Source organism: Balaenoptera borealis (genome assembly GCF_965194805.1).
Source record: "Balaenoptera borealis genome assembly, chromosome: 1".
NCBI lineage: Eukaryota > Metazoa > Chordata > Mammalia > Artiodactyla > Balaenopteridae > Balaenoptera > Balaenoptera borealis.
Window position 1 is genome coordinate 25600994 of NC_138860.1, and position 21017 is coordinate 25622010.

The 21017-nt window shown below is 34.5% G+C and overlaps 1 protein-coding gene across 4 annotated transcripts in view; it reads left to right on the top strand.

Moving 5' to 3' along the window:
* Nucleotides 1-21017, top strand: part of AHCTF1 (AT-hook containing transcription factor 1) — an 82203-nt gene that overhangs the window by 37311 nt on the left and 23875 nt on the right. For 3 of the 4 annotated variants that reach the window (XM_082339829.1, XM_082339830.1, XM_082339832.1), the window contains exons 13-26: nucleotides 1213-1303; nucleotides 2385-2474; nucleotides 4820-4960; nucleotides 5629-5733; nucleotides 6610-6703; nucleotides 8153-8276; nucleotides 8410-8466; nucleotides 9282-9428; nucleotides 10001-10188; nucleotides 18108-18252; nucleotides 18333-18464; nucleotides 19155-19305; nucleotides 19754-19904; nucleotides 20240-20347. In XM_082339829.1, coding sequence (XP_082195955.1) covers nucleotides 1213-1303; nucleotides 2385-2474; nucleotides 4820-4960; nucleotides 5629-5733; nucleotides 6610-6703; nucleotides 8153-8276; nucleotides 8410-8466; nucleotides 9282-9428; nucleotides 10001-10188; nucleotides 18108-18252; nucleotides 18333-18464; nucleotides 19155-19305; nucleotides 19754-19904; nucleotides 20240-20347 — 1724 coding nt within the window. The remainder of the gene's footprint in view (nucleotides 1-1212; nucleotides 1304-2384; nucleotides 2475-4819; nucleotides 4961-5628; nucleotides 5734-6609; nucleotides 6704-8152; nucleotides 8277-8409; nucleotides 8467-9281; nucleotides 9429-10000; nucleotides 10189-18107; nucleotides 18253-18332; nucleotides 18465-19154; nucleotides 19306-19753; nucleotides 19905-20239; nucleotides 20348-21017) is intronic. The other variant, XM_082339831.1, reaches the window with a different exon arrangement.

The following is a 21017-nucleotide window of genomic DNA, read 5'->3' on the forward strand; positions in this document are numbered from 1 at the left end:
GTTGATTTTTGTATATTCATTTGGTATCTACTTAACTAAATTAGAATCTCTTAGATTTTCAAGGTATGCAGTCATCAGCAAATATAGGCTTTCCGCGCCCCCCCCCCCCGTTTCTGTTTATTACTTTATTTTCTCATGGCATTTGGTAGAACCTCTACAAACTATAGAAAAATAATTGTACTAGCAGACATCCTTGTTTTGTCCCTGATTTTAATGTAAATTGTTCTGATGAATCTTCATTTAGAATCATGCTGTTTTTAGTTTTGGGGAATCTTTATCATATTGTAGCTCCCTCTTCCTGTTTAACTTATCTATTTGTTCATATGATTCCTTTTTAAAAAAGTCTTTGCTGCTGTAGTGAATGAAATTCATAGATTCTTAAACGAGATATATAATGCTTTTTTAAAAAACAGTGTTGTTGAGATTTAATTCATATACCATTCAGTTCAGTGGTTTTTAGTATATTTATGGAGTTGTACAACTATCACAACATTAAATTTTAGAGCAGTTTTATCACCTTCCCCCAAACCCCATACCCATTAGCAGTCAATTCCTTTTCCTCCCGTCTCTCTCTCCTAGCCTTTGGTAACTACTAATCTACTCTCTGTCTATAGATTACCTGTACTAGACGTTTCATACAAATGGAATCAAATAATATATGGCCTTTTGTGACTGTTTTCTTTGACTTAGCACAGTGTTTTTCAAGGTTCATCCATATTGGAGCATGTATCAGTACTTCATCTCATTTTCTGGCTGTGTAATATTCCACTGTACGATATACTGCATTTTATTTATCCATTCTTCAGTTGAAGGGCATTTTGGTTATTCTCATTTTTGGCTGTTATGAATAATGCTGCTTCATATACACTTTTTGTGTGGACATGTGTTTGCATTTCTCTTGCGTGTGTACCTAGGTGTGGAATTGCTAGGTCATTTGGTAACTCTATGTTTAAGATTTTGAGGAACTACCAGACCATCTTCCAAAGTGGCTGTCCCATTTTACATTCCCACCAGCAGTGTATGAGGATTTTCTGCACCATCACCAATGCTTGTTACCTTGTATATAGCCATCCTAGTGAATCATAATGATTTTTAATCCTTTTAAAATTTGCGTTCTGAACTAGAACTTGCCACCTCTGTCTCTGATCACATATCCTTTCTTTTCTTTCTTTCCTTTTTTTTTTTTTTTTTTTTTTTTAACACATGGTTTAGGAAGAACAGTTAGAAGCTATATTGTCAGCAGCAATCCAGACAAGTTCTCTGGGACTTTTGACTGGATGTATCAAAAGGTGGATAACAGAAGGTAAGATTATGATTTTTAACAATTAAAAACTACTTTCGTATTTTTAAAACTATCAATTCACTGTTTTGTGGGGGGTTAAGTTAAACTTTACTTTGAGATAATTGTAGGTTCACGTGCAGTTGTAAGACGTTTACAGTGTACCCTTACCTCCATGAATGATAAGATCTGGCAAGTCTCTAATATTATATCACACCCAGGACCTCTCTTGTTGCCCTTTCATAGCCATGCCTACTACCCCCGGCCGCCACCCCATTCCTAATGCCTGGCACCCATTCATTTATTGTCTATTTCTATAATTCTGTCATTTCAAAAATGTTCATAAATGGAATCCTACAATATGTAACCTTTTAGGATTGGCTCTTTATCACTCAGAAAAATTTTCTGGGGATTCATTCAAGTTGTGCGTATTACTCTCTTTATAAACACACACTTCACACACACACATTGTTTTTGTTCTGACCGTTTGAGAATAAGTTGAAGGCATCATGCTTCTTTACTGAAATACTTCAATATATTCCTTTAAGAACAAGGATATTCACTTAAAAAAACACTTTTTAGTTATAAAAATCAAGAAAGCTAATATTGGTGCATGCTGTTGTCCATAATCTGTAGACCTTATTGGAATCTCACTAATTGCCCTAATGTCCTTCGTAACATTTTTAGGGAGGGGGAATTCAGAATCCAATCCAGAATGTATTTTGTATTTAGTTTTCAGGTCTTTTTAACTCTCTCTTAATCTTGTATAATTCTTAAGCGATTGTCTTTGAAGAAATTTACATTTTTAAAGAATATGGGCAGTATTATTTTGTAGCCTGCCTATCAGTTTGTGTTTGTTGATCTTTCCTCATGATTAGATTCACATTTTACAGTTTTACCATAGCGTTACATAAATTGATGTGCTCCCTGAAGTGATACCCTGAAGGTACATGTTACCAGTTTGTCTCCATTAATGTTGATGTTAAGGTCGCTCACTTGGTTAGGGTGGTTTCTGTCAGGTTTCTCCACTGAAAAGTTTCTAATTTTTTTTTTTTTTGTAATTAATAATCATTCTCTATTTTTCCCTTTCATATTTACAAATAAGAACAACCAAATTCTGCTGCTAATTTGCGCTTTGTTCTTGAATGGACATGGAATAAAGCGGTTCTCACAAAAGAGGAATTTGACAGACTATGTAAGTAGTATATTAAAAAACTAATCTTGGTTTATGTTTTGAGTATATAACAATAATAATTTTTAATCATTTTGAAGTTGCAAACTCTTTAAAGAAGTCCCAGAAGGAAACTATTTCTTTTTACATTAGCGTGACAAGATTTTTCAACAGATCGTTTATTTTTTGTTTGTTTATTTATTTATTTATTTTTTAAATGAGCATGTATTAGCTTTAATAAAACAATAAAAATATCCCACATTGAAAAATGTCAATTTCATATTACTTATTCATGTAATCCTTTGCAATCATCATGGATAATTTGAGATGGACTCTCCTTAAATTCAACAGATCATTTAAATTGGCAGCATGTTAGGTATGTCCACAATAGCAAGTTTCAGAATTATAGCTTAATTATCTTTTGATCTTAGGCATTTAATTTATAAAATATGCTAATGATGGAGTAGAGAATATGCTAGTTAACTTCTGAGCTTTATTCATTTTCCATTTAAAATATTTATGAAGCTAAATAGCAGGGCAAAAACTCAATCACCTGTCTTCTACTAACAGATGTCATTAGTCATTATCTAGTCTTGTTTATTAGTGAATTGTACGCTTTGAGTTTTCTTGTATTCTGTGAATATTAAAAACCCATTATGCCCAACTAGTGCGAAAATAATGTTAAAGGTAATATATGAGTGCCCTGTACATGAAAGTAAAATTTAAGTTTATTTAGAAGTATATATGTATTTGTTATTAGTATTATTATGTCATGATGAATGAACACATTGGACTTATTTAAAAAGTTATTCTTAGTAGAGGATTTTTAAACCAACAAAATTTGATAGGAGTACATGGGGTTCTGTATAGTATTTTTAAGGTGTACTTAAAGGAAATTGTAAACATGAAATAAGTAATTTTAAATATTTCAGTAATCATTGTACATTTGAAGTGTGGAACACCTGATAATTCAGAATCAGGGTGAAAAAAATATTTTTTTGAGAGGACAATGTTTTCAGGGCTGATTATGTAAGTTATGTAAAAAAAATTCAACTTGGGGATTCCCTGGTGGTCCAGTGGTTAGGACTCAGTGCTTTTACTGCGGGGGCCTGAGTTTGATCCCTGGTCAGGGAACTAAGATCCCCCAAGCCACGTGGCATGGCCAAAAAAAAAAATTCAACTCAATTCATAAATTGTATGCTTGTATTATGCTTTGAGCATAATGTGGTGTTTCAGGGTTGAACTTGGTAGCTCAACCATTATTATTACTGCTTTGTGCTTTATTACTGGTTAATTTTTTTTTTTTAACTAAGAATAATTAAAATACAAAGCATAATAGTTTTTTAAATGTACTGGAAGTAAAGCAAATGATTTTAGGAAGTATTCAGAATTAAGGTATTTGTTTTCTGGTCAAATAACACATAATTATTAATGTAATTAAATCTTACCTAAAAAGATGTAACCAATAGCTGCTAAAATAGCTTCTCCCAAAAGTGCATTTGTAAACTCAACCTTGAGTTTGAAATGAGAGGACAACCGAGTCTACAGTGCATTCATTGTAGGAAGCATGAAATTATATTGTAATAGGTCTCTATCTGAGTCTTAATTTCATTGTCTCACTTTTGAAGACTGGAGGTGAAAGAAAGAGTTCTTATCAAATTATAATCACAAAACAACATAGTACATAAAAGATCTGACATAAAAGATTTATTTGAAGGAGAAGCATTTAATGAATATAACTGATTTCTAGTGAATCTGAAGTTGAATCTATATCACTTTCCTCTGTGCTCACCTATTGCTTACCTCATTCTACATTTTTATTTTATTTTATTATTATTATTTTTTTTGGCTGCATTGTGTCTTCGTCGCTGTGCGCGGGCTTTCTCTAGTTGCGGCAAGTGGGGGCTACTCTTCGTTGCGGTGCGCAGGCTTCTTGTTGTGGTGGCTTCTCTTGTGGAGCACGGGCTCTAGGCGTGCGGGCTTCGGTAGTTGTGGCTTGTGGGCTTCAGTAGTTGTGGCTCGCGGGCTTTACAGCGCAGGCTCAGTTGTGGCACACGGGCTTAGTTGCTTCGCAGCATGTGGGATCCTCCCGGACCAGGGCTCGAACCCTTGTCCCCTGCATTGGCAGGCGGATTCTTAACCACTGTGCCACCAGGGAAGTCTCATTCTACATTTTTAAAAAATAAAAATTTGTATTTGTATCTGCCCTTCTAGATTCCTTGAGGGTATTTGTCATTTGAAGCTTGTCTTTGTAGATCTCATATAGAATAATTCTCTTGCTAATTGGAATTTGATATGTTTTGCATTTGTGACTTTAGTTAATTCAGATGTACTGTGTCAAAACTAATCTTACATTTTATCCTTGAAAGGTGCACCATTATTTGATGGTTCGTGTCGTTTCATCGATCCACAAACTGTACAGTCTCTCCAGCAGTGCCATTTACTTCTTAGCAACCTTAATATAGTCTTAAGCTGTTTTGCAGCTGAGGCCCAAGAGATCACCGAGAGAGGTGTGCTCTTTGTCTTATATAAATGAGTGTTTCATTGACTTTTACTTCTTGACTTCGAGAAAGAATACATTTCCTATGTATTAGATGGATTACTGGGCAAACAGGCCATCATTTCTCAAATGCTGGAATTTTTTTTTTTTTTTTTTATGAAAAGCTACAGAATGTTATTATAGATGTGCCATGAGCCGATGATTAAATAAGGTTGGGAAATTTTGGGATTAAGGATTGTTAAGATAGTGTACTAATGGTAGAATTTCAGATTTTTAAATTATATGTAAGTTTTTATTCATAGAGTTGGTCACTGTAATTTTTCTCCTCTGTTTTGCCATTTAAGTAAAATAGCCAGTTTCATCAAAAGGCCTGGTTTGAACAGCCTGTATAATGATACTGTACTAGTTTGTTTTAATATAAAAATCTGACTACTGAAATTAGATAAATGGAAGTATAGCTAATATAGAAGCATACTTACCTGAAGTGTCTATTTTAGTCAATGTGTTAGTTTAGCATTTTGGAGATTATTTGTTCAAGCTAAGTTTGTTTAAAAATACATACGTATTGCTTAAAATCACCAAGTAATTAATTACTTTTTTTGAAAACTATTGAGTGCCTTGATTTTTCATTTGTGGTTGATAAATTGAAAGCTAACAACAGATTTTAACTCTTTGCAGGTCTTATGGATTTAAGCAATAAGTATATGGTTACCCAGCTCATCTGTCAATATGCACAAGTGGTTCTTTGGTTCTCTCATTCTGGGCTTTTACCAGAGGGCTTAGGTAAAATATTTACCTAATCTATAAATATTAACATTGGAACATTCTTAAATCTTTATAATTTTGTTGTTCTGTTGTTGTAGGATTCCTTTCTTATACCACCTCAGTTATGTTTTCTTGTATTCTTCTTTTCTTACATTCTTCCCTACTTTGTACCTTCAGTGCTTCATCCCATGCCTGATACACATGTGTTCCATACATGTTTATTGGGTTAAAAGGAAAGAACATTTGCTGAAACATGGCTTCTGAAGATGGGTTCAGTGATATCACCGGCTATAATTTAGAGCCATAGAACTATGAATTTTATAATCTAATTTGTCCATCTTTTTCTCTTAAGGGTTCTTTTAATATGTTTAATAACCAATATTATTAGCCATCAGTTAAATACCCTCTTTATCTAATAACTCATCGAACACCAAGAATTAGAGAATTTGACTTACTATATTTGTTTAGAACAAAAGTCTCCAACTTCTCGCATTTCCAGGATACACGGACTTAGAAGTGCTTCTGCCACTGTGCATACTTACTGTTGATCTTATTCTTTCATAATTCTCTTAGAGTTTTACTTGAACAGATAATGAACTTGCTTGCTTTTAAATTATCATTTGTGCCTAAGGGAGTAAAATCATTTTCTAGAATAGCTTTTCCATGGTTTTAAGCCAGGATCCTTTTGTTACAAGACTTTTATGAGAGACTCAGTTTTCTCATTTGTGCATCTATTAATAAAGGTGTGCAGTGTTCTTTTATTACTTTAAGAAGCCTGCAAATTGAACAACATTACAAAATTATAGTAAAATATCAATGTATGTAACTTTAAGTATTTTGGGGATATTTTGGAAATATTACTAGCTTTTCTTCTAACTCTTAAAAAACATCTAGATGATGCTGTGCAGTTGTCAAGGTTATGCTACAACTACCCTGTAATTCAGAACTACTACACCAGTCGTCGACAGAAGTGTGAGCGTTCATCAAGGTATAGTGCATCCAGAACCTTCAAAAACTATTTTAGAAGTTACTTGTGTAAGAAGTTAAAGCTTTCTCAGAACAGAATTCATCATGTTATAAAACGATTAAATGGATGGACTTCTCAGTAAAGTATATGAATTTGTCACCAGCATTACTATTTTAGTTGTAATGTTTGCCTTGACCTAATGGTTACACCTTTATTTTAGAACTTGAGTATAGCTATTTATTATTTCCTAAATAAAACTATTTACCACATGATTGATTTATTGGAGGAGATTCTATAATTTAAGCATGTATTTTTCCTGAGAATTCTTACACAGAAAAAGACTAGAAGCAACTGTTTATTAAAGCATAAAATATATATCACGTTAGTTATTTTACATTATTTTTCCATTACCATTTGCATTTCAGCACTTCAACCACTTTTTTCTTTATTTCCTTTATCCCTCTTTTCTTTAAATACATACTCCCCTCTTCCCTTTAAATGCATGTGTAGTTGGTTCCTTTGAAATAAATATATAGAAGTAATAGAAGAAAAAAGAGTAGTGTTTAGAGCCTTGGCTCTACCTTGGGATTATAAAGAGCCTTCTTCTTCAGGTTGGAATGACAGAATTGTAGAGCAGCTTAGAACCTTTAGAGCAGTGATTCACAAACCTTGGTTCTGGGTTTGTTGTGTCAGACTCACTTGGAAATCTGTATAAGGCTGTGCATGGCAAGTTGGGGGATCCAGTACTTTAGAGTAACTGATCTGCGATAGTGAGCATTGACTTGGGAGATTTATTAGGCATATTGAAAATTTCTAGATCTGTTATTTCCAGAGTGTATGTCCTTGAGCAGATTGGCTAAGCTTTCTAATCCTATTTCTCACAGAAATTATAAAGTCAATATAAAGATGAAATAAAATATTATATGCAAGGTACCTCTTACAGTGCCTTACTCATAAGAAAATTTCATTCAGTAATTAGTAACTGCTCCTGCTGTTATTAATATTAGATGAGGAAACAGACAAGGTCCATATCTGCTTACCCCCTTGTAGGTGCTCAGTAATATATATTGTCAGGGAATTAATGAGTTAAAAGACTAGTCCAAGTGATGAAACTGAAAATATTGACATTGAACTGCAGTATTATTTTCTCTATACTGAGCTGCCATGCTCTTTGGTAATTTGCTCAAGATGGTAAAAAGTAAGCCTCAGGCATTTTGCTGGCTAGACCACATTCTTCCCTGGAATCTGACCTTCACTGACTGACTTGCTGATGACCAAACTTGAAGCTTCTTCAGGGTTTATCTGACTAATTTTCCTTGATGTCTGGATTTCTCATGATGGGATCCTGTCCTCGAATCTCTTCTGCCTTTGATAGTTGAGATCATTACTTTTAAGAGTTTGGTGCTTATTGTTTTGATAATAATAATTTAACACTAACGCTAAATATCCATAATGTTGCCCTTATTGCAGAGGGAAGTGGAACCCTGATTGCTTGATGATTGATGGAATGGTTTCTCAGTTAGGAGATCGAGTAGAGAAATTGTGGAAACGGGATGAAGGAGGCACAGGAAAATATCCTCCTACTAGTCTACATGTAGGTTTGCAATAACATGATATCATTTAGTCTCCAAAGTTGGGGCGGGATTGTTCATACCTGGCATGGGCTCGGGGAAACAAGGAGCATAAATGAACGAATATATACAAGGCACTAAATTTTGTTTTAATAGGCATTACTTGACATATACCTACTGGACAACGTTACCGAAGCAAGCAAGCATTCTGTTGTATCCTTTAACATTTTATCAAATAATTTATGTATTACCAAAATCATTCAGTGTCAGACTAGTGGGAACCTTATGCATCTCATCCAATCTCAATTTCACATTTGGATTTGTTTTAAAGGAAAGATTCTTAATCCAGGACCTGTTGGTTGGGTTCAGATGGTCTATGGTTAACCTTGAATCTATGCAAAATTTTGTTTTAAGTTTATTTTCCTAGGGATAGGGTTCATGGCTTTTATCAGACTCTCAAATGTGTCCAAGACACTCCCAAAGTTAAGGACAGCTGCTCTAAAACATTGCTAGCAAGTGGTCATTCTCTGAGGTTAATTCACGTTCTGAATATGAATGCATTATAAGTTAGCTTAAATTACTTAGGCGTTGTGTTTGAGCCTTGTGGTCTCTTAAATAAGACTTTTATACTAATGTCAGTTTCTTAGTCAAAATGTGTAGTTTTATTAATAATTTATAAAATAAGTGATGTGTTTGCTTAAAGGCTGCCAGGTTTTGCTGGATAACTGGAATTTCGTCTATAGCTTTCTTAAATTTGCTAAGCTACTAACTTCATGAAGAAAGTATGCTTCAGTTCATCTCCTTTGTGGTGGTACTTACTATTGAGAATGAATGAAGTCGGTTGTGGGATTGGCTGTAGCCACGTTTAATAAAACTATACTTCTGTAGCTGGACATCCATAATGGCTTTCTGAACACTTAAAGAAGTGTCTTAAGCCTTTTTTCTGATATCTTCTGTTGCTACCTATTGCAAATATATACATAGGAGTTTTTCTTTTTGTTTATTGTCCTTAATTCTCTTTTTTAAAGACTATTTATTTGCTACTTGATATTATGTATTCCTTTCCAAACAAAACGGATACTTCCATTGAATCATTTCCAACTGCCTTTGCCATTTCTTGGGGCCAGGTTAAACTTATTCAAGGGTTTTGGCTGATAGATCATAATGACTATGAGGTAAGTCTGTAGTTCACTTATAATGTAAGCTTTTGTAAATTATTAGAATTTTAGAGAAAATACATAACTGGATTTAAATTTGATATTAAAGATATGACACAGTCTACTTCCAGAGGTAATTTAAGGATTCAATTTAATCAGTACCTTCACCAAGCACCATCTTAGGCAGTACAAAGATAAAATAGTTTGGAACCCCAGGTTCCTTATTGTCTAAAGAAGGAAGGAAACAAATAAACAATTACTAATAGTGCAAATATAGTGATTGATATGTTAGAGATATGGTTGGTGTGTTGGGTGAACTAGAGAAGGCAGAATTTGGCATTGATGTATGAAACTGGTGATGGAAAGATTCTATATACTAGCTTAACAGGGTCTCAAAAGTATGAGGCTTTTGATAAGGCTTTTATTTAAAATAAAATATATCAATATCATAGATTAAAGTAGATATTTTCAGATATATTTAAATTGGTTTTATCTTGGTTTATGTAGGTTTAGTATATTGCCTTTTTTTTTTTCTTTCTAAAAGCAAAACATTATATTTGTATTTACCAATTTTTATGTCATTTTTGCAGAGTGGTTTGGATCTTCTGTTTCACCCAGCTACTGTAAAACCTGTGTCATGGCAACATTCAAAGATTATTGAAGCCTTCATGAGTCAGGGTGAGCACAGACAAGCCCTCAGATATATTCAAACAATGAAGCCAACAGTGTCCAGTGGTAGTGATGTTATCCTTCACCTCACCGTTTTGCTCTTTAATAGGTAAGTACCTATTTTGAAAGTACAGTCAAACTCTTGGTCATGTGTTAATAAAGTGGAATTGATGAAATAGGCAGTAGCAATGTATATTTTGATTTGGTTGCATTACACAATATTCTTATGTTCTTCATATTTTCATCATTAAGAAAAATGTAAAGCACCTTTTATCTAAAATAAGATGAAGAGGGGCTTCCCTGGTGGCTCAGTGGTTGGGAGTCTGCCTGCCAATGCAGGGGACACGGGTTCGAGCCCTGGTCTGGGAGGATCCCACATGCTGCGGAGCAACGAAGCCCGTGAGCCACAACTACTGAGCCTGCGCGTCTGGAGCCTGTGCTCCGCAACAAGAGAGGCCGCAATAGTGAGAGGCCCGCACACCGCGATGAAGAGTGGCCCCTGCTTGCCGCAACTAGAGAAAGCCCTCGCACAGGAACGAAGACCCAACACAGCCAAAAATAAATTAATTAATTTAAAAAAATAAAATAAGATGAAGAAAAGAAGTACCTTGAGTAAAAGGGGAAATCAAACTGAGGTTTAAAAATTGTATTTGTTTCTACCTGGCAATATTGACAGTCTCCTGCATGGACAGTTGAAGTTTGATTTTGCTGAAAAGCAGCCAGAAATATGTTGAGTTGATAAATTATGCTCTTTGAGGGTATATTCCAGTGATGGTACTCTGATATTTTTGTTAGTCTTGGTTGCTTGGGTGTTGCAGTTCTTTGATTTTTGTTGTTGCATTATAGCAATACACTGTTGCTATAATTATATTTGTCATGTATATAATAACTGACAAGTTAAATGGCATGATTGGAAATATATTAATCTGGTTTTTGTGTTTTCTTAATACCTAGTTAGTTGGGAAACTCGTTTGGGGCTGAAATTTCTTAGATTGTAACTATTTTTTTCAACTTGTATTGGTTTTTTTTCAATCTTATTGGTTGGGTCATTTTTTATATATTTTAAAATTGGTCACTTTACTCATCCCAGATTGTCATTTATGAACCATACAGCACTTCAGTGTCAGCACTCTGAAAGTTGTTTTCTTTGTTCTCTTTGGTTAAACAGGATGTATTTCTGAGGAGAGAGGGTTGAATCTTTACATTTCAGACAGACTTTCAGTTTAATAATAGACTCGTTAGACATATTGAAACTTCCAGTGTCCTCAGAAGTAATGAACTAAGAAGTACTTGTTGAAATAATTTTGGTTAGCAAAAGTATTTGGCTAAGCTGAATAAATTAAGAATGAATATAAGAACAAAAATTTAAAGAAGCTAAAGGAGGTAAATGTTTAATAAAGGGGTTAAGAGTCCTAGTACTTGGTAGGCAAGCAGCATGTAAATTTTTTTCAGTTGCATGTAAACTTCTCACTCTTAAGTGACTTTAAAGAGGTGGTACTTGCACACTAATACTTTTACATCAGAAAAGCAGATGTTGGAACATTGAGGGAAAAAACTTTGAAAGGTTGGTGGTTTTTCCTCTTTTTCATTCCATTGTCCTTTGATTCATCCAGAGTATGTTTCTCTGTTTTGCTAGATTCTCATTTCCTCTCCCTTAGCCATAGCAAACATTATGTAATAATGTTTATAATGATACAAACTTTATATAGTATAATTTCAAAACCTTATTTCTCAAGTACAGTGAAGCCTCAGTTATCTAGTCTCCAGAAAACTAGCATTATTAAGTGTCCTTTACAGTAAGTGCAGGAGTGAAAACAAAGGACCACTCAAAATGCCATTTGTGAGATAGCATGTTTTCAGATTCAGTAAATGTTTAAGATAATTACTGGTTCTATAACTGGAGAATGACTCGAATGTTAGAGAGGCAGAAGACAACTGTTAAGTAAAAGTAGCAGGGGAGTTTTTTGTTTGTTTTTGTTTTTAAATTGAGGTATAGTTGACATACAATATTATATTAGTTTCAAGTGTACAACATAATGGTTTGAATTTGTATGTATTGTTAAATGATCACAATAGGTCTAGTTAACATCTGTTACCATACCTAGTTATAGAATTTTTTTTCTTGTGATGAGAACTTTAAAGGTTTACTTTCAAATATGCAACTTTTAAATATGCAATACAGTATTATTTACCATGACTTACTTATTTTATAACGGGAAGTTTGTACCTTTTGACCCTTCATCCATTTCACCCACTCCCCACCCCCCTCCTCTGGTAACCACAAATCTGATCTCTTTTTTCATGAGTTTTTGATAGATTCCACATTGAAGTGAGGTTATATGGTATTTGTCTTTGTCTGACTTAGCTTAACACCCTCAAGATCCATCCGTGTTGTCCAAATGGCAAGATTTCATCCTTTTTTGTTGTTTTTATTGAAAGTAAGAGAACAATGTAGGGAGAGGCTGCTTTAGTTTTTGAACTGATACTTGTGCAGAAAGGCAGCCATGTTTCATTGCTCAGGAGGTCATGCAGCTACATACATATTCTGCACTCCACTTTTATTAGAAAGAAGTACATGACAAGAAAACAAGCTGATTTTTAGGGACTGATTCAAGAAAGCAAAGTTCTGAGGTTATGTCCCATGTTTAGCACATAATCACCTAATTTCCCGAAATGCCTACATCTCTAATCCAACAGAATGATTAAACACAATGTGCTTGAAACATGGAAAAAAGCTAAGCTTGGGAAGTTTGAACTAAAAGTAAGTCAGGCTACATAGCGGTCTTGCTAACATCCATATGCCATGATTGCATAGTGATAGTTAAAATAGCTGAAAAAATTTTGATACTTCAACCATCAGAATACTAACCCTCTCCCCAAACTCACCCCATGCTAGATAAGTGAGGTGTTGTTTGGTTTTCCAGCTATTGTTTGAATTTATATTAATGATGATATTATTTATTAATCTGTATCTTTAAAAAAAATAACAGTACTGTAACAGCTACTGATGGTAGCAAAGATGTTAAGAGCACAATCTTTGGACTCAAATAGATCTGAATTTATACCTGAACCCTGCTACATTCTAAAATATGATCAAAAGCAGTTAAATTATCCTTTCCAAGCCCAGGTTTCCTCATGGGTTGATAATGACCACCTTGCAACATTTCGAGGGTTAAATTTTGCAAGCACTATTATAGTCGCAGGTAGTAAGTCATTAGTAAATGGTGGTAGATTGAATTTTTTTAAAGTTAACCGTCCCTGCCGTCATTTATTTAACTTCCCAGCCTGACTCCTGACTCTAGCCTCTGCCACCTCTTCTTTATTAAGATCATCTTTCTTTAAAACCATTATGATGGTAGCTTTTCAGTTGTATGAACTTTATTTATAGACATACCATCACAATTATGGCTTGGCAAATAGGTTTACCTGCAAAGTAATCATGATGCACAGTACACGATAGCCTCAGAGTAACAGCTTTAGGTTTTCAGCTGTTAACATTGAGTATTCAGTCTTAGTAACATAAAAGTACAATAGAGCTGGAAAACCTTTTTGTATAGGCGCAATCATTGTCTTTATTCTTTTCTTCCCACTTTCTGTGGGTTTTATTCTGCTGTGCTTTTTTTTTTTTTTATTTTTTTAAAATTTATTTTTATTTTTGGCTGCGTTGGGTCTTCGTTGCTGTGCGCGGGCTTTTCTCTAGTTCCGGCAAGCGGGGGCTACTCTTCGTTGTGGTGCACGGGCTTCTCATTGTGGTGGCTTCTCTTGTTGTGGAGCACGGGCTCTAGGCGTGCAGGCTTCAGTAGTTGTGGCACGTGGGCTCAGTAGTTGTGGCTCACAGGCTCTAGAGCGCAGGCTCAGTAGTTGTGGCACACGGGCTTAGTTGCTCCGCGGCATGTGGGATCTTCCCGGACCAGGGCTCAAACCCGTGTTCCCCGCATTGGCAGGCGGATTCCTAACCACTGCGCCACCAGGGAAGTCCTCTGCTGTGCTTTTTAACTCAAGTTGGATGATTTCTCATTCTCAACCCTTTATCTTTACTAATATAAAAACATAAATCTGAACGTTCTGTCTATTGCTGTGGCATCATCCCACAATTTTAATTATCTTTCTGTTCTAAGTATTTTAAAATTTTCATTATGATTTTTTTCTCTTCCTATCAGGTATTTAGAAGTTTCACTTTACAAATGTGGGTTTAAAAATTATCTTGTTCTTTTCTATCTTAATTGCATCGTGACTACATAATGTGATCAGTGTGGTAGCCATCCTCTAAAATTTATTAAGACTTGTTGTATTCACAAGTAGTCAGTGTGTTGCTCATTTATTAGGTGAGGTGTCAAGTGTATTTGTCTAAAAGATCAAGTTTGTTCATTGTGTGGTTTTAATCCTTGTGTGTCCTTAATGATGTGTGTGTGTGTGTGTGTGTGTGGTCTGCTTAATTATTAAGAAAGGTTTGCGGGAGTTCCCTGATGGTCCAGTGGTTAAGACTCTGCACTTCCACTTCAGCTGGGCATGGGTTTGATCCCTGGTTGGGGAACTAAGATCCTGCATGCTGTGCGGTGCAGAGATAGATAGATAGATAGATAGATAGATAGATAGATAGATAGATAGATAGATAGATAGATAGAAAGGAAGGTCTGCAAGTTGCCTACTCTAATGAAGGATGTGTTCATTCCTCATAATACTGCTAACTTTTTGTATTTCGAATATTAGGTACATAAGAGTTTTTTAAAATGACTTTAACCTTTTATTATTATAGAGTAACCTTCATCATGAGTAACTGTTAATGTAGCTATACCAATATTCTGTTATTTATGATATATCTTTTCCTAAGATTTTAACTTACACTAATCACTGGAAACCAGTAGTTGCTTGTTTACCTCTCTGGAATTTCTTTTTTCATTGTGATCTCCATGATGCATTTCAAAAGATTGTTTATATTCAATCTAGCATTTTTAGAGCTTGTCACAGGAGTGTTTTTCAGGCTGTCTTCTTGCTGTATCGCCAAGAACCCCCATACATTTCTTATTGAAATAACTTTTACTATCAACATGCTAGTTTAGCCTTTCATCAGTTGAAGTGATTTTCTTACTGCTTTTCCTGGCATCATGCCTTTCTGCCATAGGAAGCAGGAGAGAGTGGGAATTTGAGACTAGACTTATTTTAAAATTTATGCAAGTGTTGGCCCAAAATGGTGCATCAGTTTCTTGTAGTTGAAGGTAACTGTGTCTTCTCCTGCTAGGGGAGAAACTGGGAAAAAACATTATCATTTGTCTTTTGCTTTCAGGTATGCTCACTGTTACTAGATTAATATTTAATAAGTCATAAATAAATTAATCTTACTCCTACTAGTATGTCTGCTCAACTGGGAGTAGATATCGTACTTTAAAGTGGAAAACTTAAAACATATATCCATGGGCTGGGGGAAGAGGGGCAAGAATATGGCTCTTTCTGTTTTTGAATAGTAAGATATTTACATGCTTTTTTCTAAAGGTACAAAAGGATACACAGTGAATTCCCAGCCTCCTAAGCTTCCTCCCACTACCCAAACAATGTTAATAATTTCTAGTGTATCCTTCCTAAGCCGTTCTGGACCTACTAAGCAAATGCGTATATATGTCATTGCCACCCCTCTCTCCCTTTTTAAAAAAATACAAACAGTACATCCTTCTGCAATATACTTTTAAAGCTAATTTGGAATTCATTTCATAATAGTACATAAAGAGCTTCATTGTGTGGATGTACCAGTATTTATTTAACTGGCTTCCCTTAGTGAACATTTAGGTGGTTTTAATGTTTTACCATTTTAAACACTGCTGTGTATGAGTAACCACCCATTTTACACAAGTGCAAATTTATTTTGTAAGGTAAAATCCTGGAAGTGGAATTACTGGGTGAAAGGATATTTGCAATTGTAATTTTGATAATGGCATGTTGCTTTCCATGAATGTCATGCCAGTTTAACCCCCTGCATTTATCCATCTGATAGGTGAAAATGGTAATATTAATATGATCTCACTATAATAATTGAACGCATCTTTTCATAAAGAGCTATTTTATGAAGTCAGAATGACCAATATTTTTATGACTTTTGTGTCTTTTCCACTTCAATAGTATTATTTAATCCTCTCACTGTTTCTATTACCATTCTATGTTTTTTGTTTTATCATTTAAATTTTTGATGGATCTGAAATTTATTTTGGTGTAAGCATTTTGTAAGAAGATTCCAGAATACACAAAAAGTAGAATAGTGCAATGACTATTCCATACACCCATCCTAAATCAAATTCAACAGATACCAAGATTGTATTATACCCACTTCATCTATTTCTTTATATTAAAATTAATGGTGAGATGTTCATTCATCCTCATTAGCTATTTTTCTTTCTACAAAAATGGTGTGCTCATTTTAACATTCCCAGATTTTTGATTTAGGAAAAAAATTACTCCTCTTAGATACTCAGGTTATAACAACTACACTGTCATGCCTGTCCTGGTAGAAACAGAAGTGGAAGGCAATTTCAGATGCAGATTTTTAGGGAATACACCAGAAATGTTTTACTTATTTGGGTCGTTAGTTTTATAAGTTCTGTGGAATACGTTAAAATATTCTAGTCCCCAAACAATAAAATTAACAGGGCCCTGAACTGCCAACAGTGGGATTTGCTTCCCCAAGAAACTTTGTGTCTAGCGGGAGTCTGGGACAGTGCTGCCAAAATTTCCTCAGATGCATTTTCATTATGAATACTAATTGCTGTAACTTTGTTCACACATTCTGTGTTTCTTACGAAACACAGGGTCAGTTATTTATTTATAAGGGTCAGTTACGAGGGTCAGTTATTTATTTATAAGTCCTTCTTTCAGTTTTTGTTTTTATTTCAATAAAAACTATAGCTAAAGCTTTTTAATCAAGATGCCTATTAAAATCAAAATTATTCACTTAAAATTAGGAATGATGATTTTTTTTTTAGAAAATTATTCCTATCTGCTTGCCATTTTTTATTCTACCCCTGCTTCTGACTTGACAGTTATCAGCCCTTCCAAAAATTCTACCTGTCAGATTAATCATTGTTAATCTTAGTGTATATTTTTCAAGACATTTTGTTATCTAAATAAATACATAAACATTTATAGGCTTTGTTTATTGATTAATTTTTGGAAATTATAATTATTCATGCTGTTTTAAGCTTATTTCTACTTAACAGTATATCATGAGAAACACTGCTTCATTTAACACTTTATTGCCCACAGAAGGATGTTTCAGCAGCCCCACATGGTATCTAAAACTAATTTGACCCAAGTTCTCCAGTCAGATCTTGCTGTAGATCAGCCAAAATCGTCTGTTACTAAGCTAAGTCCTTTATTTTCCCATAAATACAATATGCTGTTTCTGTCTGTAGGTCTTTGCTCACTTTCTTTTCCACTCTTCTCATGCTGAGTGTCACCTCCTTAAGAACCTCGCTTTAATCTTTCAGTACTGTGCAGACCACATTAGTTTTTTGTCTTCTTGAACTCTTGGGTACAGACGGTCCCTGACTTAAAATGGTTCGACTTGCAATTTTTCAACTTTAAAATGGTGCAAAGCGATATACTTGTATGAAGTAGAAACCATACTTCGAATTTTGAATTTTGATCTTCTCCTGAGCTAATGATATGCAGTGTGATTCTCTCTAATGATGCTGAGCAGCGACAGCAAGCTGCAGCTCCCAGTCAGCCACGTGATCACGAGGGTAAATAACTCATATGCTTAGAACCGTTCTCTACCCATAGAACAATTCTGTTTCTTACTTTCAGTGCAGTATTCAATAAATTACATGAAATATTCAACATTTTATTATAATATAAAGTCTTTAGAGATGCCTTATCTTCTTGTTGACAACTTCGTTATGCAGTAATTAGTACTCAATAAAATTTTAAAGTACTTTTAAATTACATGTACAAAGTATCTTTGGGATTCTTCAGGTGGATTACTTGTTTTGAACATTTTAAATAGCTTTTCTAAAACTAAACTTTGATAAATATTGATTTCAGGTGCATGGTTGAAGCCTGGAGTTTACTGCGACAGCATTCTAATAGGTTGGATATAGAGGAGTTGCTCAAGCACACATATGAAGTCTGTCAGGAAGTGGGCCTAATGGAGGATTTACTGAAGCTGCCATTCACAGACACTGAACAGGTAATGACTTAACAGTATAAACTTATATCCAGAAACTCAGGATAAGTTAGTAGCTTACAAATCTATCTTGTTCTTTCTAGGAGTGTTTGGTGAGATTCTTACAGTCCAGTGCCAGTGTTCAGAATCATGAATTCCTTTTAGTTCACCATTTGCAGCGTGCCAATTATATTCCTGCCTTGAAGCTGAACCAAACTCTGAAGATAAATCTTATGGTACAGTTAAACTTGTTTTATTATGGGGGACAAGAGAATAGGGAAAACAGGTGACTTCATTATATAAGAGCTTGTAGTTTGGTAGCCACTGAGCTTTGTATAATCTTGAGGTTAGGAAGTCCTCTTCTTGGCTTCTGTAGCAGAATTGAGAAACAGGGTATTGTTACTTATCTAATTCTTTCATATATGCCATTTCTGTTTAGATATCTGCCCACAGTCTTGCCAGACTAACTGCTTCACTCAGAAAACAAGAGGAATTGGTAGAGGATAGCAGTAGGAAATAAATAGTGCAACAAGTATGGACTGTAGGGGTTGGGCTAATTGTTCATTTGCTCTGTGTGAACAAATGAGCACACCCTCTGAACCCTGGTTTCCTCAATTGTAAAATGACAGTATCTCTTTGTGAAGATGCACAGAGGTGTGTGTGAATATGTTGCTTAGTAAATGATAACGATTGCTTTCATTGTGAATAATCAAGGCTGGGAAGGAGAGGCTTGGAATTTAGTGACAGGTAAGGACTGATGAAGCAGTTAGGTGTGTGTATGAGGTCCTTGGTTTGGAAGAATGGATATGTAGGAAGGATGAAGATATTCTTGCGTATTCATAATTATATTTTAAATGGTAAATATATAAACATAGCACTAACATTTTTGAAGATTAAATTTTTACCAGTTATGATATGTTCAATAGAATGATCGTGATCCTCGTTTGCGAGAGAGATCAATGGCTCGAAATTCTATATTAGACCAATATGGGAAAATTCTTCCTAGAGTTCAGCGAAAATTAGCCACTGAGCGAGCTAAGCCTTACCATCTGTCAGCATCATCAGTTCTTCGAGAAGGTAAGATATCATTGAAAAATGTGATAAAGTATTGGGCTAGAAAACATACTGAATGATTGATTATCTTCTGAAACCATCATTATCTTCTATTTAGCTCAATTTTGCTTTGATTCATCACAGCGGTACTTTTTTTTTTTACTGGCTACTCTACCCCAAGAAGTCAAAAGCTTTCTTGGAACTTTTTACAGTTTATTTAATACAAAATGACGGAACTCTTTTTATTTCATTTGAAGACTCCTATCTAGAACTTCTAGAAAACATGTAGAATAATTATTTTACCATCTCCTAAAAGCCCAAATTGTTAAATTTCTGCATAGATGTTGCTAAACCAAATATAATTTTAACTGCTCTTACGTTGTGTTTCGTTTTCTCCAATCTTTCATATTAATCTACTATTAAAATTCTGGTGTTAGAGATGAAATTAAATCCTACCTTTTTCATTTTACAGTTTCTAGGCCAAAACCATTATCAGCAGTTCCAAAGCAAGCTGTAACAGGGACTGTGTTAACAAGATCTACTTTCATCAGTAATGTGTTATCTAAAATTGGAGAGGTCTGGGCAAGTAATGAACCTAAAAATAGCGTCTCTGTCTACAATAGGTATGTTTTTCTTACACCTTTTATAGTCATGCTACTTGTTAATCTTTCCTGGATATCAGCTGCATTCATAAACACAATCCAGCCTTAGAGCTTATTAATGTATGTAAAAAGGAAAACTCTTTTTTATGTTGTCTACTTTTCTTGCAAGAAGAATGTTCTTTGTCTTTAAATTTAAAACCAAATTATGTTCATCGTTATTTGTAAATAAGCAGAAATGCCCTAAGGAAAAAAATGAAAGCCCCCTTCTCCCATCTAATCTCACCTTCTTATAGCATTTGTAGTTTAATCCTCCTCATGATACATAATCAAAAGTTAAATTTTTGTTTTCTTTGTAGTCCTAAAATAGAGGAACCATCTCCTATAGTATATTCCCTCCCAGATCCAGAGCTGCCTGAGGCATTTGTTGGAACACCAATTTCAAAAGCATCACAAAAAATTTCTAGGTAAGAATTTATTAAATCACTTTTAAAAGACAATGTTAGATAAGAATTACACTGTGATATAAAATTTGTCTTTCTCTATCTGACTTACTTCACTTAGTATGGTATTCTCTAGGTCCATCCATGTTGCTGCAAATGACAACATTTCATTCTTTTTTTATGACTAATTCCATTATATATATACCACATTTTCTTAAACCAATTGTCTGTTGATTGGCACTGGGTTGTTTCCATGTCTTGGCTATTGTAAATAGTGCTGCTATGAACATTGGGGCGCAAGTATCTTTTCGAATTAGAATTTTCTTCATTTCTGGATATGTGCCTAGGAATGGGATTGCTGGGTCATATGGTCACTCTATTTTTAGTTTTTTAAGGAACCTCCATACTGTTCTCCATAGTGGCTGCACCAATTTACATTCCCAACAACAGTGTAGGAGGGTTCCTGTTTCTCCACACCCTCTCCAGCATTTGTTATTTGTAGACTTTTTGATGATAGCCATTTCTGACCAGTGTGAGGTGATACACTTAATAATTACACTGTAATTTTTAAATTGTCTTTAAAATTTTTATAAATACTGTTTTAAATTCTTGAATGAGTTTTTAATGCTTGTTGTAAATAAATAATTTGGGCAGCATTATAGTAATTTTAAGAAACTTTGCATCAGCTGATTGT